Below are 22,426 nucleotides of genomic sequence, written 5' to 3'. Positions count from 1 at the left end.
TTTAAATCGACATTTAGTTTACAACGAAAATTTTTCTTTACAACAATATTTAATATGAAATGGAGAGAGTAAATACTTATGAATATATGAAAATATCGATCGGTTCTTTGATAGCATATGAATATAACTTGAATATAACTGTCTAGAAAGGACTTGGATTTTTACAATAGATATAACTCGATAATTCATAACACAATATCACTCAACTAAAACTTAGGTAGATTAAAAATTCATTATGGGCAACATGAGCTATAACAATAAGTCAAGTTAAATCAGCGTTAACACATTTACCAATCACACTTAGTATCCTGTATCCATATAACACAAATGATTTAAGCTTATTTAACTTTGTACATTGGTACTTCTTTGAACCCAACACCACTTACAGATCACCACTTACAGATTACTTAGGTTTATTAACGCAAACACTCGCATTTAGATACATGGGCCAGAGAAAACAAAGTATTATATCAAATTACTAGAAATGCAGAAATAATAAGAAAATCATTATTGTTTATGACAATCATAGTGTATCAATTTGTTCTTAATAGATTTAGTTGATTGAGCTGTTGTAGCCATGTCCATGGTCATTGACGATGAAACCATTACCTGAGCTAGGTCTCCAATAGAGGCTAAGATGAACGCCAGGATTATGATGAGTCTCCGACGAGTTGTAGACGATAGAGCCATTTACTATCTGAACGTTACTGTTTATAAAACCATCCATCGGTAGATTTCCAGCAATATTATCGTTATGCTTCTTTGAATTGTTTGACCTCTTTCCTTTCCCGATGCCATGTGTCTTGCTCGGTGGCCGTTGTATCTCCATCACAGCTCCTTTGTTTTCACCGGAAATGGTTATGACGCCTTGCGTGTCCATGATGACGTCATCGTACTCGTGTTGCTGCTCCTTGTTTGGACCGTGTATGAGGTTTGTTTTCTCCGAAAGTATGCTCTTCTGATGAGTGACCTCTTCCTCGTGCCTAGGCTTAGCTGGTTCATGTTTTATAGACCTTGAAGAAGATGTAGCCGGACTCGGTTTAGTCTCTTGGACTTGTTTTGGTGGTGGACGTAATGGTGTGGACAGAGGTTGAGGCGGCGTAGCAGGCGGAGATCGTGGTGGTTTGATGACGGGGCGTGGAGGAGATGGGTCGCGTGAAGAGTGTTGTGTTTGGCGGACGACGTTAGAGAAACGGTACCAGGAACGACCCGATTGATTCGACATTAGTTGAATTGTTAACTATGATATTTTGTTTTAGTAATGCAACGGTTTTGGGATTTTAGGTATGGGATTAGGTCCTTTATACATACTTTGTGGTGTTATTTAGAAATAGATTAGTAATGTAGTTTACCAAAGAAATATTAATGATGTGCGAGTAAGGTATCAGATGCAGCTTTCAAAACCCACATATCACGATTGGTATCGATTGTTTTCATTCAAATTATTTATTTGTTCATTGTAATTTAGTAACTAGATTAGGACCCGCCCTAAAGGGCGGAAATTGATTTGTCAAATTTCAATTAATAATATATGGTATATATAATATATGTATATAATATTATATATTTTTGTGTAACATTTATATATATATATATACATATTAGACATATATATAATATTTTATTAAATATATATAGAATTTAATAGTGTTATAATTTGTGTTGTACTTGTTATTAGTTTGTATTTAATCTTCTTTTCTTTTTAGTATAATAATTTGCCTTGTCACATCTTTTACCTTTTAACTTATACACATAGTTATGTCATTTTTCAAAAAAAAAAACTTATACACATAGTAAAATGTAATATATAAAAAACATATTTAAAAAATTACTGACCATATGCCACCATTATTTGGTTGTTTGAACAAAAAAAATATGTTCTTGTATAACTGTGTATGTTGTGATATGATGTAGGTGAAGAGTAAATATATGGAAGTAAATTTAGTGATATGAACATGAGCCTATGTTGGTCTATGCCACAATTATTTGGTTTTTGGAAGATCAATGAGCATAAGCATACACGGTCTTTGTATGCTTACGTTGTAAATGAGTCGGATACTTTTTCTCTTATGTCTGGAATGATATGGAACTCGTTGATTTAAGAGTGGTTCAGTTTTATATGATCTAATTATATTAAGAGATTAACCAAAAATATTATAAAAGTGTTACTGGTTAGGTTTAACTAATCTATGTTGGTTAAGATTTGGTTTAATTTAAGTTGGTAGGTTGCATTGTATAGGAGGCATGATATATTCTATCAACAACTATGAAAGAGTCCAAAATTTAAATGAGAACTTCAAATAGTAGATAATCCCTAAATTAATAGATTAGATTAACAACTAATATATATATTCTATACTTTACATTTTTTTGTTTTCCTTATTTTAAGAGTAAAATTCGAATTATGGCAAAGAGTGTTGTGAAACTAAGTGGGGAAACGTGTTTCTATTATTAATCTCGACCAGGGGTCTTACATATATATATATATACATCAGGTCGTGTTTATCCTAAGTGGATAAGTACAACAGTCGATAAGCATTATCTCCTGCGGTCGGTACGGTCCTGGTCGGTCCGGTTATGTCGATCACAATCTGGTACATAACACTCCCCCTTGATCGACACATCCGGTACTGGTTCGTTGCATGCTTAATGTTGCCTCATTAAAACCTCTCCTGGAAAACCCCAAAACCAATGTGGCAAAATGGGAAACCATGGACAGGAAAAAGAGTACAACACATGAACTCCCCCTGATGAATGCATCACTGTAGTAGACGCATTCCATCTGGTATCCGAGTCTTCCTGAACGTTGAAGCTGCATATGACTTGGTGAAGATGATCAACTGGATTCTCCTTGAATGAACTAGTGAATGTTGGACGTCTTGATGTCTTTGGAACTCCATAAAGATGTGGTCAGGATGTACATCTTTGCTGCTGATCACTCCATGTCTTGGTCGGACTGATGGCGCTTCGAACGATGCTCGGATGGACTTTATAGTCTGCAATAAAACTTTACTTGCAGGTCCTTTTCATGTCCAACGGATATACTTTGGTTATATGGCTTTATCAAAACGTGGACATTCAATATATATTGAGTCTTCTGACCCAAACACATACGAACCACTTCTCTTTATATCTTTTGCCCATTTGGACTTATTTCTCTTCGTATGTGCCAATTGTTTTATCCATTGTAGCCAGTCTTTCTTTATTTCCTTTTGTCTATCAATGTTATGTTATAGACCTTGTCTATACACGTCCATTACCATGAGTGTCTAAGGTCATACCATAAATAATTATTTGCTGCAATGAAACTCATCAAACTATGAATTCGCAGTCAAATGCACTCATGTCTTTTATACATAGCTATCGATCTTTTCTTGCCTTTAGCAATACTATATTTATTAAGCCACGACCAGGTATGCTTCTGGTCACTATCTTAGATTATGGTTCTCACTTTAGGCGTGCTGACTTAATCATTCACACACTCACACAGCTATGATTTTTCTGCAGTTTTACCATATGTAAGACATAGCCTGTTTAATCAATTGATAACTTGTATCATTGAAATCATTGAACCTCTCTTTAGGTTGGTTTGTTATAAACATAAACACAAGGAATTATAATATCCTCTATAAGGATCTATGGACTGATTGTACTAAGTATTTTCTTAGTCTTTCATATCACTTGCAGCTGCTTTGTTTTCAGTCCATGAATAGCTTAGGAACAAAACTATTCTATGAGAATTTATTTTCTCATCTTTTTGATACTTTTATCATTTCTTTATCCAGTGATCAATATGCTACTTACTACATTTCTTTCTACTTATATCCAGACCTTTTCGAATTTGTAGTAGCATCCACCACATAGGAGTATATCTCCTTATAATATGTTCCTTTGGTCTCTGTGAGTATCCTTGTGTAATCAAGCCATTCCTTGAATACTTTAAATATGAATATGAACACCTTAGTGCATGTCTCACGATTTCTTTTCCTTTCCCACACAGGACCTATTTTTCACTGGTTTTATCTTATCAGATGGTGTTTCTATATATGGTCAATACACTCATCTCTTTTATAGATTCTTTGAATCTTTCTTTGAACCCCCACGGTTTCCTTTAGTCTATGAATGCATTCTTGTATTCTCGTGGGTTCTGATCCTCGCTTATATCTTTTAAACTCAAGTGCTATTTCCTTATGCATCTTTATCTTTTATGTGTCGACACTTCTTTTATAGTGTTCCATTGTGTTCCAGACATGAACTAATCGATTAGAGATTTCACTCTTACTAAGAACCTTCATTTACCTTGCAGTTTGGCGTCCCAAACTACATGGTCTGGTATCTTAGATGTTTAGCTGCGCAGCCTTATCTCAATGTCTGGTCTGGTTTCTCTTATGACCTCAGATATGTCATTTCTATGCACCTTTCTTTTCATTTCTGAGGTTCCTTATCTTATGGAACATATTGGTCTATCTTTAGACTTTATAGCAACTTGATTATGTCTCTTCTAGGACATTAATTTCGTGGTGCTTAAGCTGGTATGACTTAGTCATTCTTTTTCTTTTCTTTTCGGGTCTAATCTGTCTGGCATTCTTTTAGCTAGCTTTGTATGATCTTTCTTTGGACGTCTTAAATCATATTCTCTGGTCCGAGGATCTTGCCAAGACAAGGATGGTTAATATCATTCCATTTCTTTATACGTGTACCAGCTTATTTCTTTCTCCCCCTGATGTTGGATAGTCGGATTTAATCATACAATCCGTGAACCTTGCCTTAATCTGATCACCCATATTTGGCTCAAGGTTTCTTATAAAATCATGGAGAAAGCTTTCTCATATCCAACATATATTCCCAATCTTATCTCATCTTCTTATGAGGTTCCATCCTAGACGGCACATATTATTGTGGTGGTCTAAACATAATCTCTTAGGATGGTCTATGTCTGGATCATGACCCTTTATCATCTTTAGATGGGAATATCTATGCTCACTTTATATGGCCTGATGCATATTATCATTACATGTAAATCTATGTGTTCCCAAGCATTAGCTAGTGATCTTTGTATCACAAAGAATTCGGCCAAGTTCTATCATGGTCATAGACCATGTCACTCGGATTTTTAGTGTTGTTCATGGACCACGGGAGTGTCATTTCTCCCCCTCATGAACATGCTATAAATCTTTTAGATGCTTGGAACATTATAGCCTATTGAGTTTCCCTTGTGTACATGTTACACAACGTGAGATTCTATGGGATAACTCTTTTGTGCCTTTTCTTGATATCAATCTTTGCATCAATTTTAAAGACCTGGATGGCTAGTCCAGTCATGCCATAAAGTGTATAAAATTTCGTGGTCAACCTATCTGGTTACCTAGGCCTTTTGCCTTTATCATACTGATATTTTAGCATAGTTTAGATCAGTTGGGAGTACAGTCTCGACCATTTTTATGCCTTGGGCAATTTTTACTTTCTTTATAATCTTAAGGAACTTATATTTCCTTTGCCCATTGGTTCAATGTGGAAACCATTCACTTTTCAAAATTTTATAACTCAAATGGGACTTTTATTTGGGTGAATAATTCATGCCCCTTTTAGGCAATGCCTTTGGTCGGATGATTTTTAATTACTATACTCATTTTCTAAATTTTCATTTGTCATTTATCAATCAAGGAATTATCAAGACAATCAAGCAAGATAATATAAGACCAGAATCAACTTTTATTATTGCTATAAATTTTATAAATGACAAGCAAATCAAATCAAAACATAAAACATGAAATCAGAATGTCTGAATCTTTGATTCTTTAATCAATGTGTAAGCCAACCTCACAATTTATATTTTCCATACGGCTTCCTCAGATTTTTCTTATATATCATTTTCATCCTCAATGTTTTCAGGAGGTTTCATATCATTGTCTTGTTCTCAATGTATGTTTACTAAATTTTATCAATCAGTTGATGGTATCTCGAATTTTCTGCTTTCTTTGCTCGGCTGCCAATAGGCATGATAATAAGTCTTTATAGGTCGTGAAACCTTTTAGACTTATGTGATAACAACATATCCTTTGAATGAAATGTGGAATAGTTCATATAAAATAAGTCCTCTTCTGTTACCACTTCAGCACATAGTTTAAAAACTATAGGTGATTCTCATTTGAGCAGAATGATATTTGTCCACGGATTCAAAATCCTAGAACCTGAGAATCTTTCATTCATCTATGGCCTTTTGCCATAATACCATTGAGAATCTCTCAGATCCTTAGTGAGATGATAGCACATAATTGTTATGGCTTTATTTTTTTTTTTCACTTTCAATTACATAATTACCTTGATAATACACTGTCCGAGTCCTCTTGACATCAGGACTACTGAAGTGTTCATTTGCCATTTTCAATCAATTATCTCCATAAAGATTTTAGGGTAGTATAATCTGAAGTTTCGAAATTCGACATCTGAAATCACATTATCCAAAACAGGTCTTAATTTATGTTAAGTAATCTTTTTAGAAAATTTTATTATTCATATCAATACTTTTTATCACACGCACCAAAAAAAGAATTTTTTTTTTTTTAATAAGTATTGATGCAAGCAAAATAATCGAAGTTATGATGCAATCTTAGAAAAACATTTCTAGATGATCAATGAATCAGAGAAGTTTCCATAAATTCTATTAAAAAAAAATTCTATAAAAGGAAACTTTCTAAAAATGGAAACTTTATATTTTTGAAACTTTCTATAAATGGAAACTTTCTATTTTCGAAACTTTCTATAAATGGAAATTTATATTTCGAATTTTCTATCAAACAATCAAGTAGACAATCGAATTTCAAGTTAATCAAAAAATAGGGTTTTTTTTTTTTTTTTTTGATGAAATCGATCAGATTTAGATTTTAAAGGGGATTGATCGATTTCTAGGTTTTATCGATTTGATCATTAAGATCAAAGAGGTTTTGAGATTCAGAAACCATTGTGGTTTTGATTTTAATTGTAAAACAATCTCATATCGAACTTTTGGTTTAAGAGTTTCGATTTACTCATGGAAGGGTTTGGACCTATTAATCTTTGCTAGGGTTTGATTTGGGGTTTTGCAAAATTTTAATGGTCATTCCTTTATCAATCAACCATGTTCGATTATGAGTTCTTTTAGGTTTCAAAGTTTACCTTTAGAACTTTGAAGTGTAGATTTGGACCACTGAGAGCTGGAACAAGTCGGATCGCGAACTGCATGACCGGAACAGATCAGAAGCTGGTCGCGTGTCTTAGGTTGAGCAAAAACCTTTTGTATCTTTAGAAACCTTAATCAAAAATGAATCAAAATAAGTTAGTATAGATAGATGAAGTAAATCGCAGAAAATAACAAAGTATAAAGAGAGGCTGCGGTTTAGGCTTTTGATTAGGGTTTTAGGGTAGTTGATGGCGCGGGTTGGAACAGAGCTTGAGGGCGCGTTTGAGATCGGATTGATACGAGGTTTGCGGCGATGGATTCTTCACGTCAAGAGCTTCAATTTGATATATTACACGTCGTCTGGATCCTTACGGTTTGAGAGAACGAACGGTTTGAAGTCGTCGAATGAGTTTTAGAATTTCAGGGTTTTAGGTCACTTGACGGCGTGTCTTAGAATAGAGCGTGAGGGCGCGTCCGGAGTCAGATAGAGGCGAGGCCGACGGCGTTAGATTCTTCTCATCAAGAGCTTTAATTTGATATATTACTCGTCGTCTGGTTCCTCATGGTTGAAGAGATCGATCGATTTGAAGTTGTGCCGAAATTAGGGTTTTTAGGGTTACTGGCGGCGCGTATTGAAACAGAGCGTGAAGGAGCGTCTGAGATCGGATTGACACGAGGTTTACGGCGTTGGTTTGGTTTCGTCGAGAGCTTCGATTTGATATGTGGCTAGTCGTCTGGATCCTTACGGTTGGAGAGATAGAGCGATTTTAAGATGCGCCATTTTTAGGGTTTTTGGTGGTTTTGGGTAGCTCGAGTTTTAGAGAACGTATCGTGCTGATAACGTGTTGTGAAACTAAGTGGGGAAACGTGTTTCTATTATTAATCTCGACCAGGGGTCTTACATATATATATATATACATCAGGTCGTGTTTATCCTAAGTGGATAAGTACAACAGTCGATAAGCATTATCTCCTGCGGTCGGTACGGTCCTGGTCGGTCCGGTTATGTCGATCACAATCTGGTACATAACAAAGAGTATATATACAATGAAATGCGAAACTTAAAAGGCAAAACTAGAATATTGGCTTTCACAAATTCGACCCCACTTAAGTTGTTAATATTCATGTTGTATAAGAGACGAATTTTAGTTTAAACATTTTATTAATCAAAGTACTAAAATTATTGTACACTGAAACCATTACAGCAGAAATTAATACTCTGAAAAACACATGGCTAAGAATGTTGTTGAAACATATATCGTATCGGCATCCACTCACGAATTTTTACAATTCAGCATTTACAAAAACAAAAAAAAAGTTTGCAGAAGACTTTGCTTATATATAGAGTCAAGACTCATATTACAAGTCCAACAACTAGAACTGTAAAGAGAAGAAAAAAAAAAACAAAAGCGAAAGAGACCACACACAACAAGTGAAGGGTTTAAGGCCATTTCGTGAACTCAAAGACCTTAAGTACGATATCAAAACCTGTTGGGATTTGCCAAATGAAAAGAAGAACATTGAGACCGTTCAACGCAATGTGTAGATTCCTCGCCGTCTCATTCCCTTTTTGCATTGCCGGTACCAAAGCCGCTGCAGCAGCCCATAGCACCGTTATCCCTGCAACCACCACCGTCAACTCAAATTTTTGACCAGTTGTGCACAAATATGACCGAGCAAATGTTTATGAATTTTCAAATTTCAAAGCATATATAGTTATGGGGATGATAACTTTTATAATAGCAGTCACAGTATCACTTCGGTGATTTTGCAAAAAAAATATTCTTTTATTTAGATTTTAAATATGCATGGTGATACAACGACAAAATTTTGACAGAACAATAGATTACGTTCATCTGCTACTCTTCTACAATTCGCTTAATTACCGTCTAACAATTTTTTTGTAACATTTTATATATTTCTACCATTTTTCCTCAAATCTATCAATCATCCGAGTCCTCCTAAAAGAGATATTATTGGGGATAAGGACATATCTTATAGATATATACAAACTTAAGTTATCTCCTATAGTTTAGGAGTTATCGTAATGTGTTCTAAACTTGTATAAATACTCAGTTTCATGAATCAATAAAAACTGAAGTTGTTTTGGTACTCAATTCTACAGATATCGTTAGTGGTTATATAGTACCTGCACCGGCGTAAAGATGAGGACCGGGGAAGAGTTTACCGGTACGAAGATAAGTGTTAAGACCACCAAACACAGCTTCCAAAACACCAAACCCTAACAAAACAGAGCCCGCGTCAAAGTGTTTGTCTCTGTAAGACCCTTTGACCAACTCTTTCCTCTCTTCCGTCAACCGTCGGATCTCAAGCTCAGTCGCAGAAGGAGGGTCAACGACCGTGGATCCGTCGGGAGAAACAGGAGTCGGCTTAACCTGCTTCTTGAGCTCGTTGATCTCGCTTTGGATGGTACGCACACGTCTCCATTGCCAACCCAAGTAACCAGCGTATAGAGTGTATACGAACAAACCTCCCATCACTATCGGGTGTATCAACGCGAACGATCGTCCTTCCAAGATACCAAACTGTCCTCCAGCTGCTGCTGCATCCTTTTAGAAAAAGAAAAAAAAAAACTGAAGCGTTCTTGATCAAAACCAAGGGGAAGATAGGAAACGTTGGGTTTTACCTGTGGATCGATGAGAAAGGGCAATGCGGTGAGTGCGAGAGGGAGGGGAGATGATTTAAGGATCTGGAGGGGGTTGGGTAGTTCTGGGGTCTTGCAAGGTTGTGATTTGGAGGTTGGTTTGAGAGAGTTAAGAGTTTTAGGGCGATGGGTGCGAGGAAGAAGATGGAGTGTGGAGAGACAATGAAGTGTGGTCGCCATACTCTCTGTCTCTCTGTGTCTCACTTTGCTATATTGTGACAGAGATATGATTATTATGGCAAAAAGAGTGGAGAAGAAACAAGAGAGAGATCCTTAACCGCACAAACAATGAACCAAACAGATAAGAGGACTCCGTGGAAGCTCACGTGTCAAATAAATGGACACTACTTAAGAATAATAATAACCTTTTAATGTCAGGCCTCTAAGAAAAAATGGAGCCCGTGAATATTTAACGGGTCATTATTGTATAATAGATTTAAGGCCCATGCGTCCCGTAATATTTGTTTCTTATTTCATTTTATTCGGCCTGGGCATTCGGCCCAGATATAATAGAAATCGAACTGGAAGTTATGGTTCTTGGTTACCTACCAGCGAACAAAGATGGTTGGTAGGTGGTAACGTTTGTAAAATGCCAAAGTTTCGAGTTGAAGTATCTATGTGACTTTATGTGTGTACTGTGGACCGCGTCAGTCGTCATAACAAGCATAGAGTCATTGATTGTGCCATTTTACTGACTCACAGTCAATAGACATATGCATGACATGAGAAACAAAAGCGCAGTAAAGACTAAAGCGTCAAATCACGAATCTATTTGTAGTATAGTATACTACCTTTCTTATTTTTATATACAAGAAACAAAACTGCAATTGCTAATAAATATTAAATACTAGAGTTGATAGTCTAGTATTTATGACTATATTTTGATAGTTCAATCAGATATAATGTTTTTTTTTTGAAACACTATCAGATATAATGTTCAATTTATTTTTAAAAACTAGTTATACAAATAATAATAACAAAATATATATAATAAAAATATTAGTAGATGTACTTTAAAAATATCATGTCAATATTCATCATCAAGTTTTTTACTGCATTTTCAAGTAGAGCTGTGAATTCCAAAAATAAAATAAAAAATCACAAACCAAAAGTCTCGAATTAGAAATCTAAATTAATTTTCTCTCCGTCAAGGCGTCAACAAACAAGTGGCCATTTTTAATCATATATTGACACATAAGGAATTAAGGAGTAGATGACCGAATCATGTAGACAACCTTATCTTCGACTTTAAGACTTTTGAAATTTTTATCCCTTTGCATAAGAATGATTCAACGCGAAAATGTATAATAATAAAATCTAAACGACAAGTGTACAGTAATACATTGCCGTCACGTTAAAATCAATGTTTCTCCATACAAAACCACTTTACAATATCATTATTACTTATAGATTTTGTAGAAATATCAATTTCAGGAGTATATACATTTAGATTCTCATCAACAGAGTCGTAAGCAAGTAAGTGAATGGGATTTTTTTCTTATACCAAACGTATTAAACAGTATTAAAAGAGATCGCTCTTTTTCGTCTGAATATTAAAATTAAAAACAAAGATTTGCTAACAATTTAAGCCAAGTTACAAAAAAAAAAAAAAGATTTGCTAACAATAATTAGAACACGATCCAAGCAAATCAAAACCACATAGCCAATACATTGGATTACATACCTAACAGGAGGTGTTTTCAAAAAGAAACAACTCATGCAGCCAAAAAGCTTGGCATGAGAGCACATATGATTTGTGGCGGATGTAGGAAGTTTTTTGATTCGGGGCAAAAATTACTTATTAAAATATAACTAAATAGATTAACATATTGAAAAATGGTAAACAATTACACCAAATTACAAACATCATAGGGGACAACTGTCCCAGGCGTCGCCCCTATTCATTTGTGGGTGTTCTCACTCGTCACACTACTAATAAAGAAAACTTAATTATCTCATTCAAGTTCTTAACAAGCATTCCATTACTTCTTCTAAGAAACCGAAAGCGAAAAATGGTAAAAAAATGTCTATGCTTTGAGACATTTACACCGCTTCTAATCATTCAAGGGTTTAGAATCTGAGGACCAAATTGGTATCGAGAAACAAATCTTTAATTTCTTGGTATATCAAATGATATCTCTATATTCCTAACTTCTGCCTAAATTGTCCAGATACGTAGCATCAGTTTAAAGGTGGTGTTTGGTAGGCTATTTGAATTTTCTCTTTAGCTCTGCCACTAAAAGCAGAGACAGCAAAATATTTAGGATAATTGGTCGTTTCCAGTTTTAATCATGTTGGTCAATACTTGCTAATAGAAATAAAATGATATATGTGTCTATACACGTGTTCACAGAGGATTACAGATTGTGAAAACATAACAAGAAAAGAAGAAAATGCAAGTGTGAAATCATATGTAGGGTTGGCCAATTTGGTTCGTCAGCACTAAAGATTAAAGAGCAAAGTCCGATGTTTCCACGACCATCAATAAACAACACACTAAGTAATAATTTTGCCCGTTAAAGGTCAGACAAAATTTTGATTAACGAAGACGTTGAGATATATTAATAAACAACGTCGATCAAGTAAAAGTCTTTTTTTTAACACATATCAAGTAAAAGTCTAGATGATAATTAACAGCAGACCAAAGACTATGGTATATTTGATGAACAAAATACATGTTAATGGCTTTATATCTTGGTTTCTTTATCTACCCCTTATGCTCTCCATCTAATATATCGTCATTTATGTGCTCAAAACAAAAGTATAATACTTTGGTCGGAGTTGGATTGGAACCTTTTAAAACATCAGTAATTTATACGTGCAGACATTTTTAGTGCATGCACGTGGTTTTCCAATCATTGTTCATGCCTGTATAAATATATACTCTCATGGTAATATATATTACGTAGTTTGTTTGTGAATAATTTTGTTTACTTAGTTTGTTATTGATTTGGAACTATTTTCTTGTCTACGATTGATTTGGAATCCTGTAAAATTTTTGTTTGGTGCTCTTATTAATTTTAACTATAAGGTACGGAAAAGCGAGTTTTAGTCAAGTTTTTAAATGTTTAAACGCTTTTAGATCCGTGATTTGTGGTGATAATCTGACGCTAGCAATTGGCATATATCCGAGTGATGAAGTTGATACAATTATTATAAGTTAAGTGGATGATGACTGTGAAATAATATTCTGCTAATCTTTCACGGAACTTGATTTATTATGATGTTAGGACCTCTTTAATTATAGCTGTAGTTCATTATTAATATTCCCGTTTCAGCTAAATACTTTTAGAAAACATATTATTATGATGTTAGGACCTCTTCTTGAATCCAGATACTAGACCTCATGTCAGATATTTCACATCCAAAGACACTTAACAATCGCTCAAAAACGTATGTCGAGTTGATAGATAGATAGCGAACTTACCACACGCCTGACGCTACCAAGGCAAGATCAAATGATTATTTGTGTCTTTCAAGTGTCTAGCGGCGAGAGAAACGGCTACCATGTAATATATGTGTCAAATCCGATTTTGTACAAGTGTTATCACTACACTAATTCTCATTAGAAAATAACATGACACCTGAGAAAGATAATATGACTTTATAAAATAATGACATAGCATCAGACAAATTGTGACATGTAAATTTTATTTATAAATATTATATTTTGGAAAGATTTTTAATTATGATAATGACTAATAACTAATATATCATCATTAATGTAAATTTTTCATATAATATTTATTCTTGGTAAGACTATTAAAATATATTAATAACTCATATATCACTATTAAAGTTATACATTAATAAAAATAAGCTAAATAAGATTACAATTATATTATTTTTTACATCTACTTATATATCATATTTGTATAAATATAATTGTAAATGTATATCCAATAAATACAAAACTAAAATAATTCTAATAAAATAATTGATAGTTAAATGATTAAACGTTTCTTTATGATTATTTGTTCATCAGATTGATTAACAAATTGATTTCACAGTATAACATATTTTAACTAAAACAAACAAAATCTCAGATTTATTATAATTTATATTTATATAAATATATATGTGTATATATATATAAAACTAGATGATAAGATATATATTTAGAATAAATAATCATTAAATATAATATAATATAATTAAAATAATTTTATAAAATGTAATTTGAACTTTATAAAACTTTAAATAAAATCAAATGAAAATTTTAAATAAATAAAAATAAGACTAAAAAAATGTGTCTATGGTTTTTTAAACTATTTAATTTAAGATATAAAATAATAGTGTTCAAATATAAATTCAATTTTCTTTTGAAATAAAAAATATTTCATTTAAAATTATTGTTTTGCGCATTGGAAAACTTCTAATTGATTATAATGAAATTGAAACCATAAAAAAATGAAATTGAAACCATATTTACATAATCAACAAGATATCTATTTCGTTACTACTTTCTGTAAGAAAATAATCGATGTTATAATTAACGTTCACTAGATTACCAAAAAAAACACACGTATTCGCATTATTTAAAATCCAATATACTCCAATGTATTCCGAATATCCGAGCCATAAATTCCATTATTCCCTTTACCAAAAAAAAAACCAAGAAATATAAATTTGGCTCACCAAGTTGACTTTTAAGGCTTTGTCACGATCGATATATCAGAAGCTTATTGTAACGCCAGCAAGGTTGATCCAGCTAACGACCATATCAACTACCAAGTGGTAAGCGTAGTTTTATTAATTTCTACCCAGTGTATTTTAACCATTTCATTAGTTACTCTACTTTACGTTAGATAGAACATAAAAAACTGAAGAATTAGTGATGGTTGTCTTCATTCTTGTTGTTGTTTTAGTTCACTCAGCCTCAAGAGCTTAATCATGATGATGATTCGAAGTGATCATCTGAGTTTTTGTGGAAATTTATCATAGTTATTGATAATTAGCCATATGCAGTAATAGTAGTTAAAATTTAGTTGAATAAAGAAAAGAATCTAAAAACTTTATTAAATATACAAAAAGGATTAAGATATTAATTGTGGCGTAAGCATCATTGCATTACATTACTTGTGCAAGTGATGATTGAACCATTCAAACCAACCGGGCGGTAAAACGCCGGGACAGATATTTATCAAAACACCGAAACTACCCCTAACCGGTAACTATCACCGTCCCTGCCACGCCTCCTTTCAAAAAGATCTCCTTCCTAAAGTGTTCTCTCACGATTCTCTTTATACACCAAACATGCCTCTGGTTCTTTCTTTCTACGTTGTCATCATCTAGATCCTAGGGGACATTTCAGATCATGGGGATTCTCCGGAACTCGGTTATAGGGATACCGGTTCTGGTGGTGGTATTGTTCTTGGTACGAGTTGTTCTGTTCAAAACCGGTTTGATTTACACGGTGAAAAAGTGGCGGAGGAAGATGGTCGACTGGTTTCACGTTTACCAGTTCTACAAAGTCCCCGAGTTCAACGATAACTTGCAGGAGAATCAACTCTACCGTAGGGTTTACGCTTACTTGAATTCACTCAGCTCCATCGAAAATTCCGATTACACAAACCTCTTCGCCGGGAGAAAGTCAAACGAGATCATCCTCCGTCTCGATCGGAACCAGGTGATCGGAGACGAGTTTCTCGGCGCTAGAGTCTGTTGGATCAACGGAGAAGACGAGGAAGGTTCGAGGAGTTTCGTTTTGAAGATTCGAAAAGCCGATAAACGGAGGATCCTCGGCTCCTATCTCAACCACATACACACGGTCTCGGAGGAGATAGAACAGAGGAGCAAGGAGCCGAAGCTGTTCATGAACGTCGTCGTTTCCGATGAGAAGAAGAACGGGAGATGGAGATCGATCCCGTTCACTCACCCTTGCACCTTCGAGAACATCGCCATGGAGGCGGATCTGAAGGAGAAAGTGAAGTCCGATCTCGAATCGTTTCTCAAAGGGAAACAGTTCTACAGTCGACTCGGACGAGTCTGGAAACGGAGCTACCTTCTCTACGGACCTTCCGGCACCGGAAAATCGAGCTTCGTCGCGGCCATGGCTAGTTTTCTGAACTACGACGTGTACGATATAGATCTATCGAAAGTAGAAGACGACTCGGATCTCAAGATGATTCTGTTACAGACCACGTGTCGATCCGTGATCGTTATAGAGGATCTAGACCGGTTCCTCTCGTCGAAACCAACGGCTCTTAGCGTTTCCGGCGTTTTGAATTTCACCGACGGGATCCTCAGCTCGTGCGCTGCGGACGAGCGGATCATGGTGTTCACCATGACTTCTAAGGAACAGATCGACCCGGCGGTGCTCCGTCCGGGTCGGGTCGACGTTCACATCCATTTTCCGCTGTGCGATTTCGCGGCGTTTAAGGCGTTGGCGAGCAGCTACTTGGGGTTGAAAGAGCACAAGCTCTTCCCTCAAGTGGAAGGCATATTCCGAAACGGTGCGTCTCTGAGCCCCGCCGAGATCGGAGAACTGATGATCGCAAACAGAAACTCGCCGAGCCGTGCGCTCAAATCGGTGATCAACGCTCTGCAAACGGACGGAGATCGGAGGGGAACTCCGGCGACTACGAGACGGTTGGTTCACGAAAGGACGTCGTCGGAAGATTACGAAGGAGATACGAGTGGGCCTTTATGCGGCGGAGGAAGTTCGCCGGCGGCGAAGGAGTTCAAGAAGTTGTATGGACTTTTGAGGTTGAAAAGCAACAAGAAATCTCAGTCGTTCAATCTGGCTCGGGAGCTACGGAACGGTTCGTGATCTGAAACTTTAAAAAGTCAACTGACAAGTGGAGATTTGTTACTGGCTGTGAGAGTATTGAACCAAAAATTGCTTCGTCAATATTTAGTTGAATATGTACATAAGTTTTATTATTTATGGTTTGGTGAATCACATTTTTTATATTTTAAAACCAATTTTCTTCTTCCAAACAGCTTAAATTTGTAGTTTTCATGTAAATTTTTGTAGAAAATTAAAGTTCTTGATGAAACCACATTTTTTTAACGATTTTATAAATGTGATATAACTAGGGATCAGACTGGTTGTTGTCACATAGATGAACCTAATGATTATACTCCTTACCTTCCCATTTAATGCATAAGTTATGTTGATTTTGAAGTTTTTGGATTTTTGTACAATAAGTATAACATATCTCACTTGAACTAATGATATCACACACGCTTTCAAAAAAAGAAAAAAAAAAAACTAATGAGATCACACAACTTCATTACAAGACAAAACTATGGTAATCGAATGAAACTAAGGAGGTGTTATTGAGTTGGAATTGAAATCAAGCAGTGGAGGCCTATTTGTAGAGAAGGCCCATTATAATTTATGTAATTTCCTATTTTACCCCGGATGTCGCAAAGGCGTTAAGAACCCGCGCACGCTTGATCAATTTAACTATACTCCTCCGCCTTGCTTCTCCATTCGTCGTCGTCTCCGATCGATCAAGGTAATATCTCTCGACGAAAGACCTCCGATTCTGACTCTTGGATGATCGTACTAATCGGCATTGTGTATTGAATCGGTAGGAGTTGCGGTTTTAGATTTTCTTCCGCGAAGATGAAGCCGGTGCCGGTGTTCGTCGGGAACATCGCGTACGGTACTCGCGAGTCGGAACTGGAACGATTGTTCGGAATTTACGGGAAGGTGGAGCGAGTTGAAATCAAATATGGTAAAGCGTCACATCTCTTGCACTTGTAGTTTCTAGTGACTGATAATCTTTTATGAATTTTGATATGCACGTGGAAGAATCGTTGATTGATTTGGCCATATACCTGATGATTAGGTTTTGATTTGACCTTAGGTTTGTATTTGAATGTGAAGTAGCGTGTCAAGAGGTCTTTATGATGAATTAGAGGATTCTTGTATTGAATTATCTAATTTGGTCGCAGGTATCTTCAAAGGAACATGAGTTGCTTGCCTTGCTTTATCATCTTGTGCCCTACCATCTTGCTGATTGTAGAGAAACTTTGGAATCCATCAAGAATGTTGAAGCATGCTTAGGAATCAGTCTGGAATTTCTATTGAAAATTTTATTCTTTGTTTATGCTACAAATCTTGATTTTCTGCTACATCATGGAACGCCTCTATATCTCTGTTGTACACCAGACTTCGCATATATGCAGGTGTCGTATATATATATCTATTTTGTACGGCACAACCGGTTTTGCTTTATTGGCTAATCAACAACATTGCAGGTTTTATGGACTGGAGGGACTGTCAGTCTTTGTGCCGCATTTTTGCTGATTCTCGTGTTTTTTATATTGCAGGGTATGGTTTTGTGTATTTTGAAGATAAATGGGATGCTGAAGATGCAATCCGCAAGCTTCACCGCTACCGTTTTGGATATGAGAAACGCAGCTTATGGGTCGAATGGGGGAGGGTATATATTTATATATATAGTTTTCTTGTTGTTTATCCGTGATGCGCTCTCCCTTTGTTTCCTACTGGTTAAAAAATCTTTACTCTTGTGTGGTTTTCAGGGTGAAGTCAGCAGCAGGCATGATGATGGGTCATATCAGAAGCCTACAAAGACATTGTTTGTCTGCAACTTCGACCCCTTTAAAACAAAAGAGATCGACATTGAAGAGCATTTTAAACCTTATGGTAAAGTCGTCAACGTACGTATCAGGAGCAGCTACTCATTTGTTCAGTTTGCAACTCAAGAAGATGCTACAAAAGCCCTTGAAGCGACTCAAAGAAGGTCAATAGCAACACAGCCGCCTGATACTTTTTTTTATCCAAATATTTAACATGGTGGTGGTGGTAATTTTTTTTTTATCGAACACATCTCCTTTTGTGCCTGCAGCCAAATAATGGGCAAGGTTATCCATGTTGAGTATGGCTTAAAAGATGACGATGAAAGAGATGATCGACGTGGTGGTCGTAGTCCGAAGAGATCTCTTACCCCTGCGTACCATAGCCGTCGAATTCCTGATTATGCTCGTCCTCGAATCCCTGAATATGACAGACGCAGGAGTCCATCAGCTTATGACCGACACAGGAGCCCAGCAGCTTATGACAGACGCAGGAGCCCAGCAGCTTATGACAGACGCAGGAGCCCATCAGCTTATGAACGACGCAGGAGTCCAGCAGCTTATGACAGACGCAGGAGTCCAGCAGCTTATGACAGACGCAGGAGTCCATCAGCTTATGAAAGAAATAGGGATCCAGAAGCTTATGACAGACGCAGGTGTCCAGATTATGGACGTAGGAGTTATGGTTATGGTAGTCAAAGGAGTCCTCGTTATGACAGATACAGAAGGTAAATTATAATAGAAATGGCTTTGGTTTCTCACATGTCGCAGACTCACGCTCATTGGGATTGTCTTTTGTAAATGTTGATGGTAATGTTTTGATTGTATAGTCGATCTCCAGTGGCAGTTCCAAGCGGAAGAAAAGCTGAAGAAGAATATGAGAAGAATGCAGAACCAGAAGCTACCAAGAATGTTTGTGACACAATGGTATCTCGGCAGTAGAAGGGTAGAGTTCTAGTGTGCTTCTTCTATGTCGTGGTCGTGTTATGAAATAATTTGGATAAACTCTATAATTCTTCTTATTGATCTCTTAGCGCGAAGGCTGTATTTATACAAAGCATAAGCTCCTGAGTTGATAAGGACTCGGAGAAGATAACTCCTAAACAGAGTAATAATAGGAGAACAAATATATATCGTAATCTAAGTAAGACTTATCCCAATACTCCCCCTCAAGTTGGCAGTGTAAGGTTCTGAACAGCCAACTTGGACAGCAAGAAATCAAACTGAGGCCGAGGAAGAGACTTCGTAAGGATGTCAGCCAATTGGTTCTTCGAAGAGACATGTTCAGTAGTAATGAGCTTGGACTTAACAGCATCGCGAACATGATGATATTCTCGTTCTATATGCTTCGTACGTTCATGAAAGACGGGATTTGCAGCAATATATATTGCAGACTTACTATCACAATGTAGGCGCATAGGTGCTTGATGAGGGAAGCCAAACGACTGTAGCAAGCCTTTCAACCACTTGAGCTCCTTGAGTGTAGCAGACATTGCGCGATACTCCGCTTCAGCGGATGACAATGAGACTGCATCTTGCTTCTTCGTCCGCCAACAAACAGGAGTGGCGCCAAGGAAAATGATATATGCAGAGAGAGACCGACGGGTAAGAGGGCATGCGGACCAATCGGAGTCACAATAAGCATTGATCTGAATCGGATCATTAGCTTTGATGAAGATACCCTGACCCGGAGAACCTTTTAAATAACGAACCACACGGACTGCAGCATCCCAATGAGGCAAGAGTGGCTTCTGCATGAACTGAGTGAGAATATGAACAGCATAGCCAAGATCAGGCCGTGTGTTTGTGAGATAGATAAGACGACCAACTAAGCGACGATACTGGCGAGCATTTGCGAGTGGTCCTTCCGCCTTTGCGAGCTTGTGATTCAACTCCATAGGAACAGGAGAGGGCTTGGCGGCAAGAAGACCCGTTTCAGCAATAATATCCAAAGCATACTTGCGCTGGGAGAGATAGATGCCAGATGCATTGCGAGCTACTTCCAGGCCAAGAAAATATTTAACTTTCCCAAGGTCTTTCATTCGAAAACATGTTTGCAAGTAATCCTTAAACTCCTGCAAAGCCGTGGCATCATTGCACGCAATAACAAAATCATCCACATAGATAAGGATATGAATGCACACAGCTCCGCGAACCTTAGAAAATAAAGAGTGATCCGCATATTCATGAGAAAAACCAAACTTGGTAAGAGCTGTAGTGAGTTTAGAGTACCAACAGCGGGGTGCCTGTTTGAGCCCATATAGTGATTTCCTCAACCGACAGACCTTATTAGGATCAGAACACGTATAACCTTGTGGGAGTTTCATGTATATTTCTTCTTCAAGGTCTCCATGCAAAAATGCATTATGGACGTCCATCTGATGTACAAGCCAGTTATTAGATGCCGCAAGCTTGAGAATGATGCGGACAGTAGTTAGTTTGGCAACAGGGGCAAAGGTCTCATTGTAATCATCTCCCTCAATTTGTTTATCTCCACGCACCACCAGCCGAGCTTTGCATAACTTGTGAGAACCATCCGCATTATACTTATTAGAAAAGAGCCAAGCATTGCCAAGTGCCTTACGACCAGGAGGGAGATCAGTCAAATCCCATGTATGTGTAATTTCAAAAGCATCAACTTCGCGAGAAACCACATCGCGCCAGACTTTATGTTTAACTGCTTCGTTGTACGAGCGAGGCGCCGTATCAGCAACAATGGCAGCCATGAAGGCCTGATGGTTCGCTGAAAATACATGGTCAGATACATAACTTGAGATGGGATACGGAGTCATACCTGAGGACGTTTCATGAAGATCTTGATCAGACAGGGAGAGATCGTGAGTGAGTTTATTATCAGATGATGCAGAGTGTGCGACGTAGTCTTTTAAAAGAACCGAAGGAAGTCTCTGTCTCTGTCCTCGTCCAAGAATTTCAGGTATACCTGGAGAGACTGGTTCATCATGTGAGGCTGCGACAGGTTGTGGTGATGATGGTGCAGATGTACTCGCAGACTGGTCAGGTATACTGGGATCAGGAGATGGTGATGCAGGCGACTGAGACAGATCGTGTTGGACAGGAGGAGAAGCCGGAGGAGAAGAAGACGAACTTGGCAAGCTCCCCCTGGATTCAATACTCGGAAGTAACCAATCATCTATAGCAGGATCATAAGAGTTCACCGGAGGTGTAACATAATCCTCTGTTCCAACACCTGGAAACTTAGATTCTGAAAACACAACATCCCGCGTAATGAAGAATTCATGAGTCTCGAGATCATAGACGCGCCATGCTTTCTTGCCGAATGGGTAACCCATAAAGAGGCACTTGCGACTGCGATCTCCAAATTTATCTTTATCTCTAGACTTGCGATGCACAAAGCAGAGACAACCAAAGACACGGAGTCGATCATAATCTGGTTTCTTACCAAACAAGAGTTCATATGGAGTCTGGCCATGAAGGACTTGCGAAGGGGTATGGTTAATCAAGTGAGCTGCCGTGAGGATACTCTCTCCCCAAAATGTCGAGGGTAACTTTGCTTGGAACAAACAGGCTCGCGCAATATTCAGAAGATGACGGTGCTTGCGCTCCACACGCCCATTCTGCTGGGGTGTATCAACACACGAAGTCTGGTGCTCGATCCCGTGTGCGCGAAAGAATGATGAGAGTACCATAAATTCAGAGCCATTATCTGTTCGGATCTTCTTGACAGGGCAGCCAAATTGTTTGTCACAGAAAGCAATAAACTCTCTAAGTAAAGTTGAGACCTCTGATTTTTCCAACATTAAATAGGTCCAAACTGCTCTGGAGTAGTCATCTACAATGGTCAGAAAATACTTTGCACCAGAAGAAGAAGGTGTTCTATATGGACCCCAGACGTCACAGTGAATTAAAGAAAAAATTGCAGAAGCTTTATTAGAACTCTCGTTAAAACTGGTACGAGTTTGCTTAGCACGAAAACAAATCTCACAAGAAGATGGTTGATCAAAACTCATCTTTTCTAAAATAGGTAAAAGCGACAAAACACGATAAGAAGGATGTCCTAGCCGTCGATG

The 22,426-nt window shown here is 37.0% G+C and overlaps 4 protein-coding genes across 4 annotated transcripts; 2 read left to right on the top strand and 2 right to left on the bottom strand.

Moving 5' to 3' along the window:
* Positions 1–553: 553 nt before the first annotated feature.
* On the bottom strand, positions 554–1,225 carry LOC108858685 (uncharacterized). Its single transcript, XM_018632571.1, has one exon. It carries the CDS (start codon positions 1,223–1,225, stop codon positions 554–556), a length of 672 nt encoding a protein of 223 aa, XP_018488073.1.
* Positions 1,226–8,390: 7,165 nt separating this feature from the next.
* LOC108857393 (uncharacterized) lies at positions 8,391–10,100 on the bottom strand. Its single transcript, XM_018631376.2, has 3 exons — positions 9,807–10,100; positions 9,309–9,729; positions 8,391–8,779 (listed from the first exon to the last, which is right to left on the bottom strand). Exons 1-3 carry the CDS (start codon positions 10,002–10,004, stop codon positions 8,601–8,603), a joined length of 798 nt encoding a protein of 265 aa, XP_018486878.1. The 5' UTR covers positions 10,005–10,100; the 3' UTR covers positions 8,391–8,600.
* Positions 10,101–14,845: 4,745 nt separating this feature from the next.
* Positions 14,846–16,842, top strand: LOC108857001 (AAA-ATPase At2g46620-like). The gene has a single exon (XM_018630917.2). The coding sequence runs from the start codon at positions 15,142–15,144 to the stop codon at positions 16,594–16,596; it is 1,455 nt and encodes a 484-aa protein (XP_018486419.1). The 5' UTR covers positions 14,846–15,141; the 3' UTR covers positions 16,597–16,842.
* A 336-nt stretch (positions 16,843–17,178) lies between these two features.
* LOC108859667 (serine/arginine-rich splicing factor RS31) lies at positions 17,179–19,344 on the top strand. The gene is given in 7 exon segments (XM_018633576.2): positions 17,179–17,290; positions 17,370–17,512; positions 18,111–18,223; positions 18,324–18,544; positions 18,650–19,105; positions 19,208–19,256; positions 19,259–19,344. Coding segments are annotated over 6 exon segments (990 nt in total). The 5' UTR covers positions 17,179–17,290; positions 17,370–17,400; the 3' UTR covers positions 19,298–19,344.
* Positions 19,345–22,426: the final 3,082 nt, after the last annotated feature.

This window comes from Raphanus sativus, chromosome 5 (assembly GCF_000801105.2).
Source record: "Raphanus sativus cultivar WK10039 chromosome 5, ASM80110v3, whole genome shotgun sequence".
Lineage (NCBI taxonomy): Eukaryota > Viridiplantae > Streptophyta > Magnoliopsida > Brassicales > Brassicaceae > Raphanus > Raphanus sativus.
Note: the sequence above shows the minus strand (reverse complement) of the source record. Positions and strands in the feature narration are given on the sequence as shown.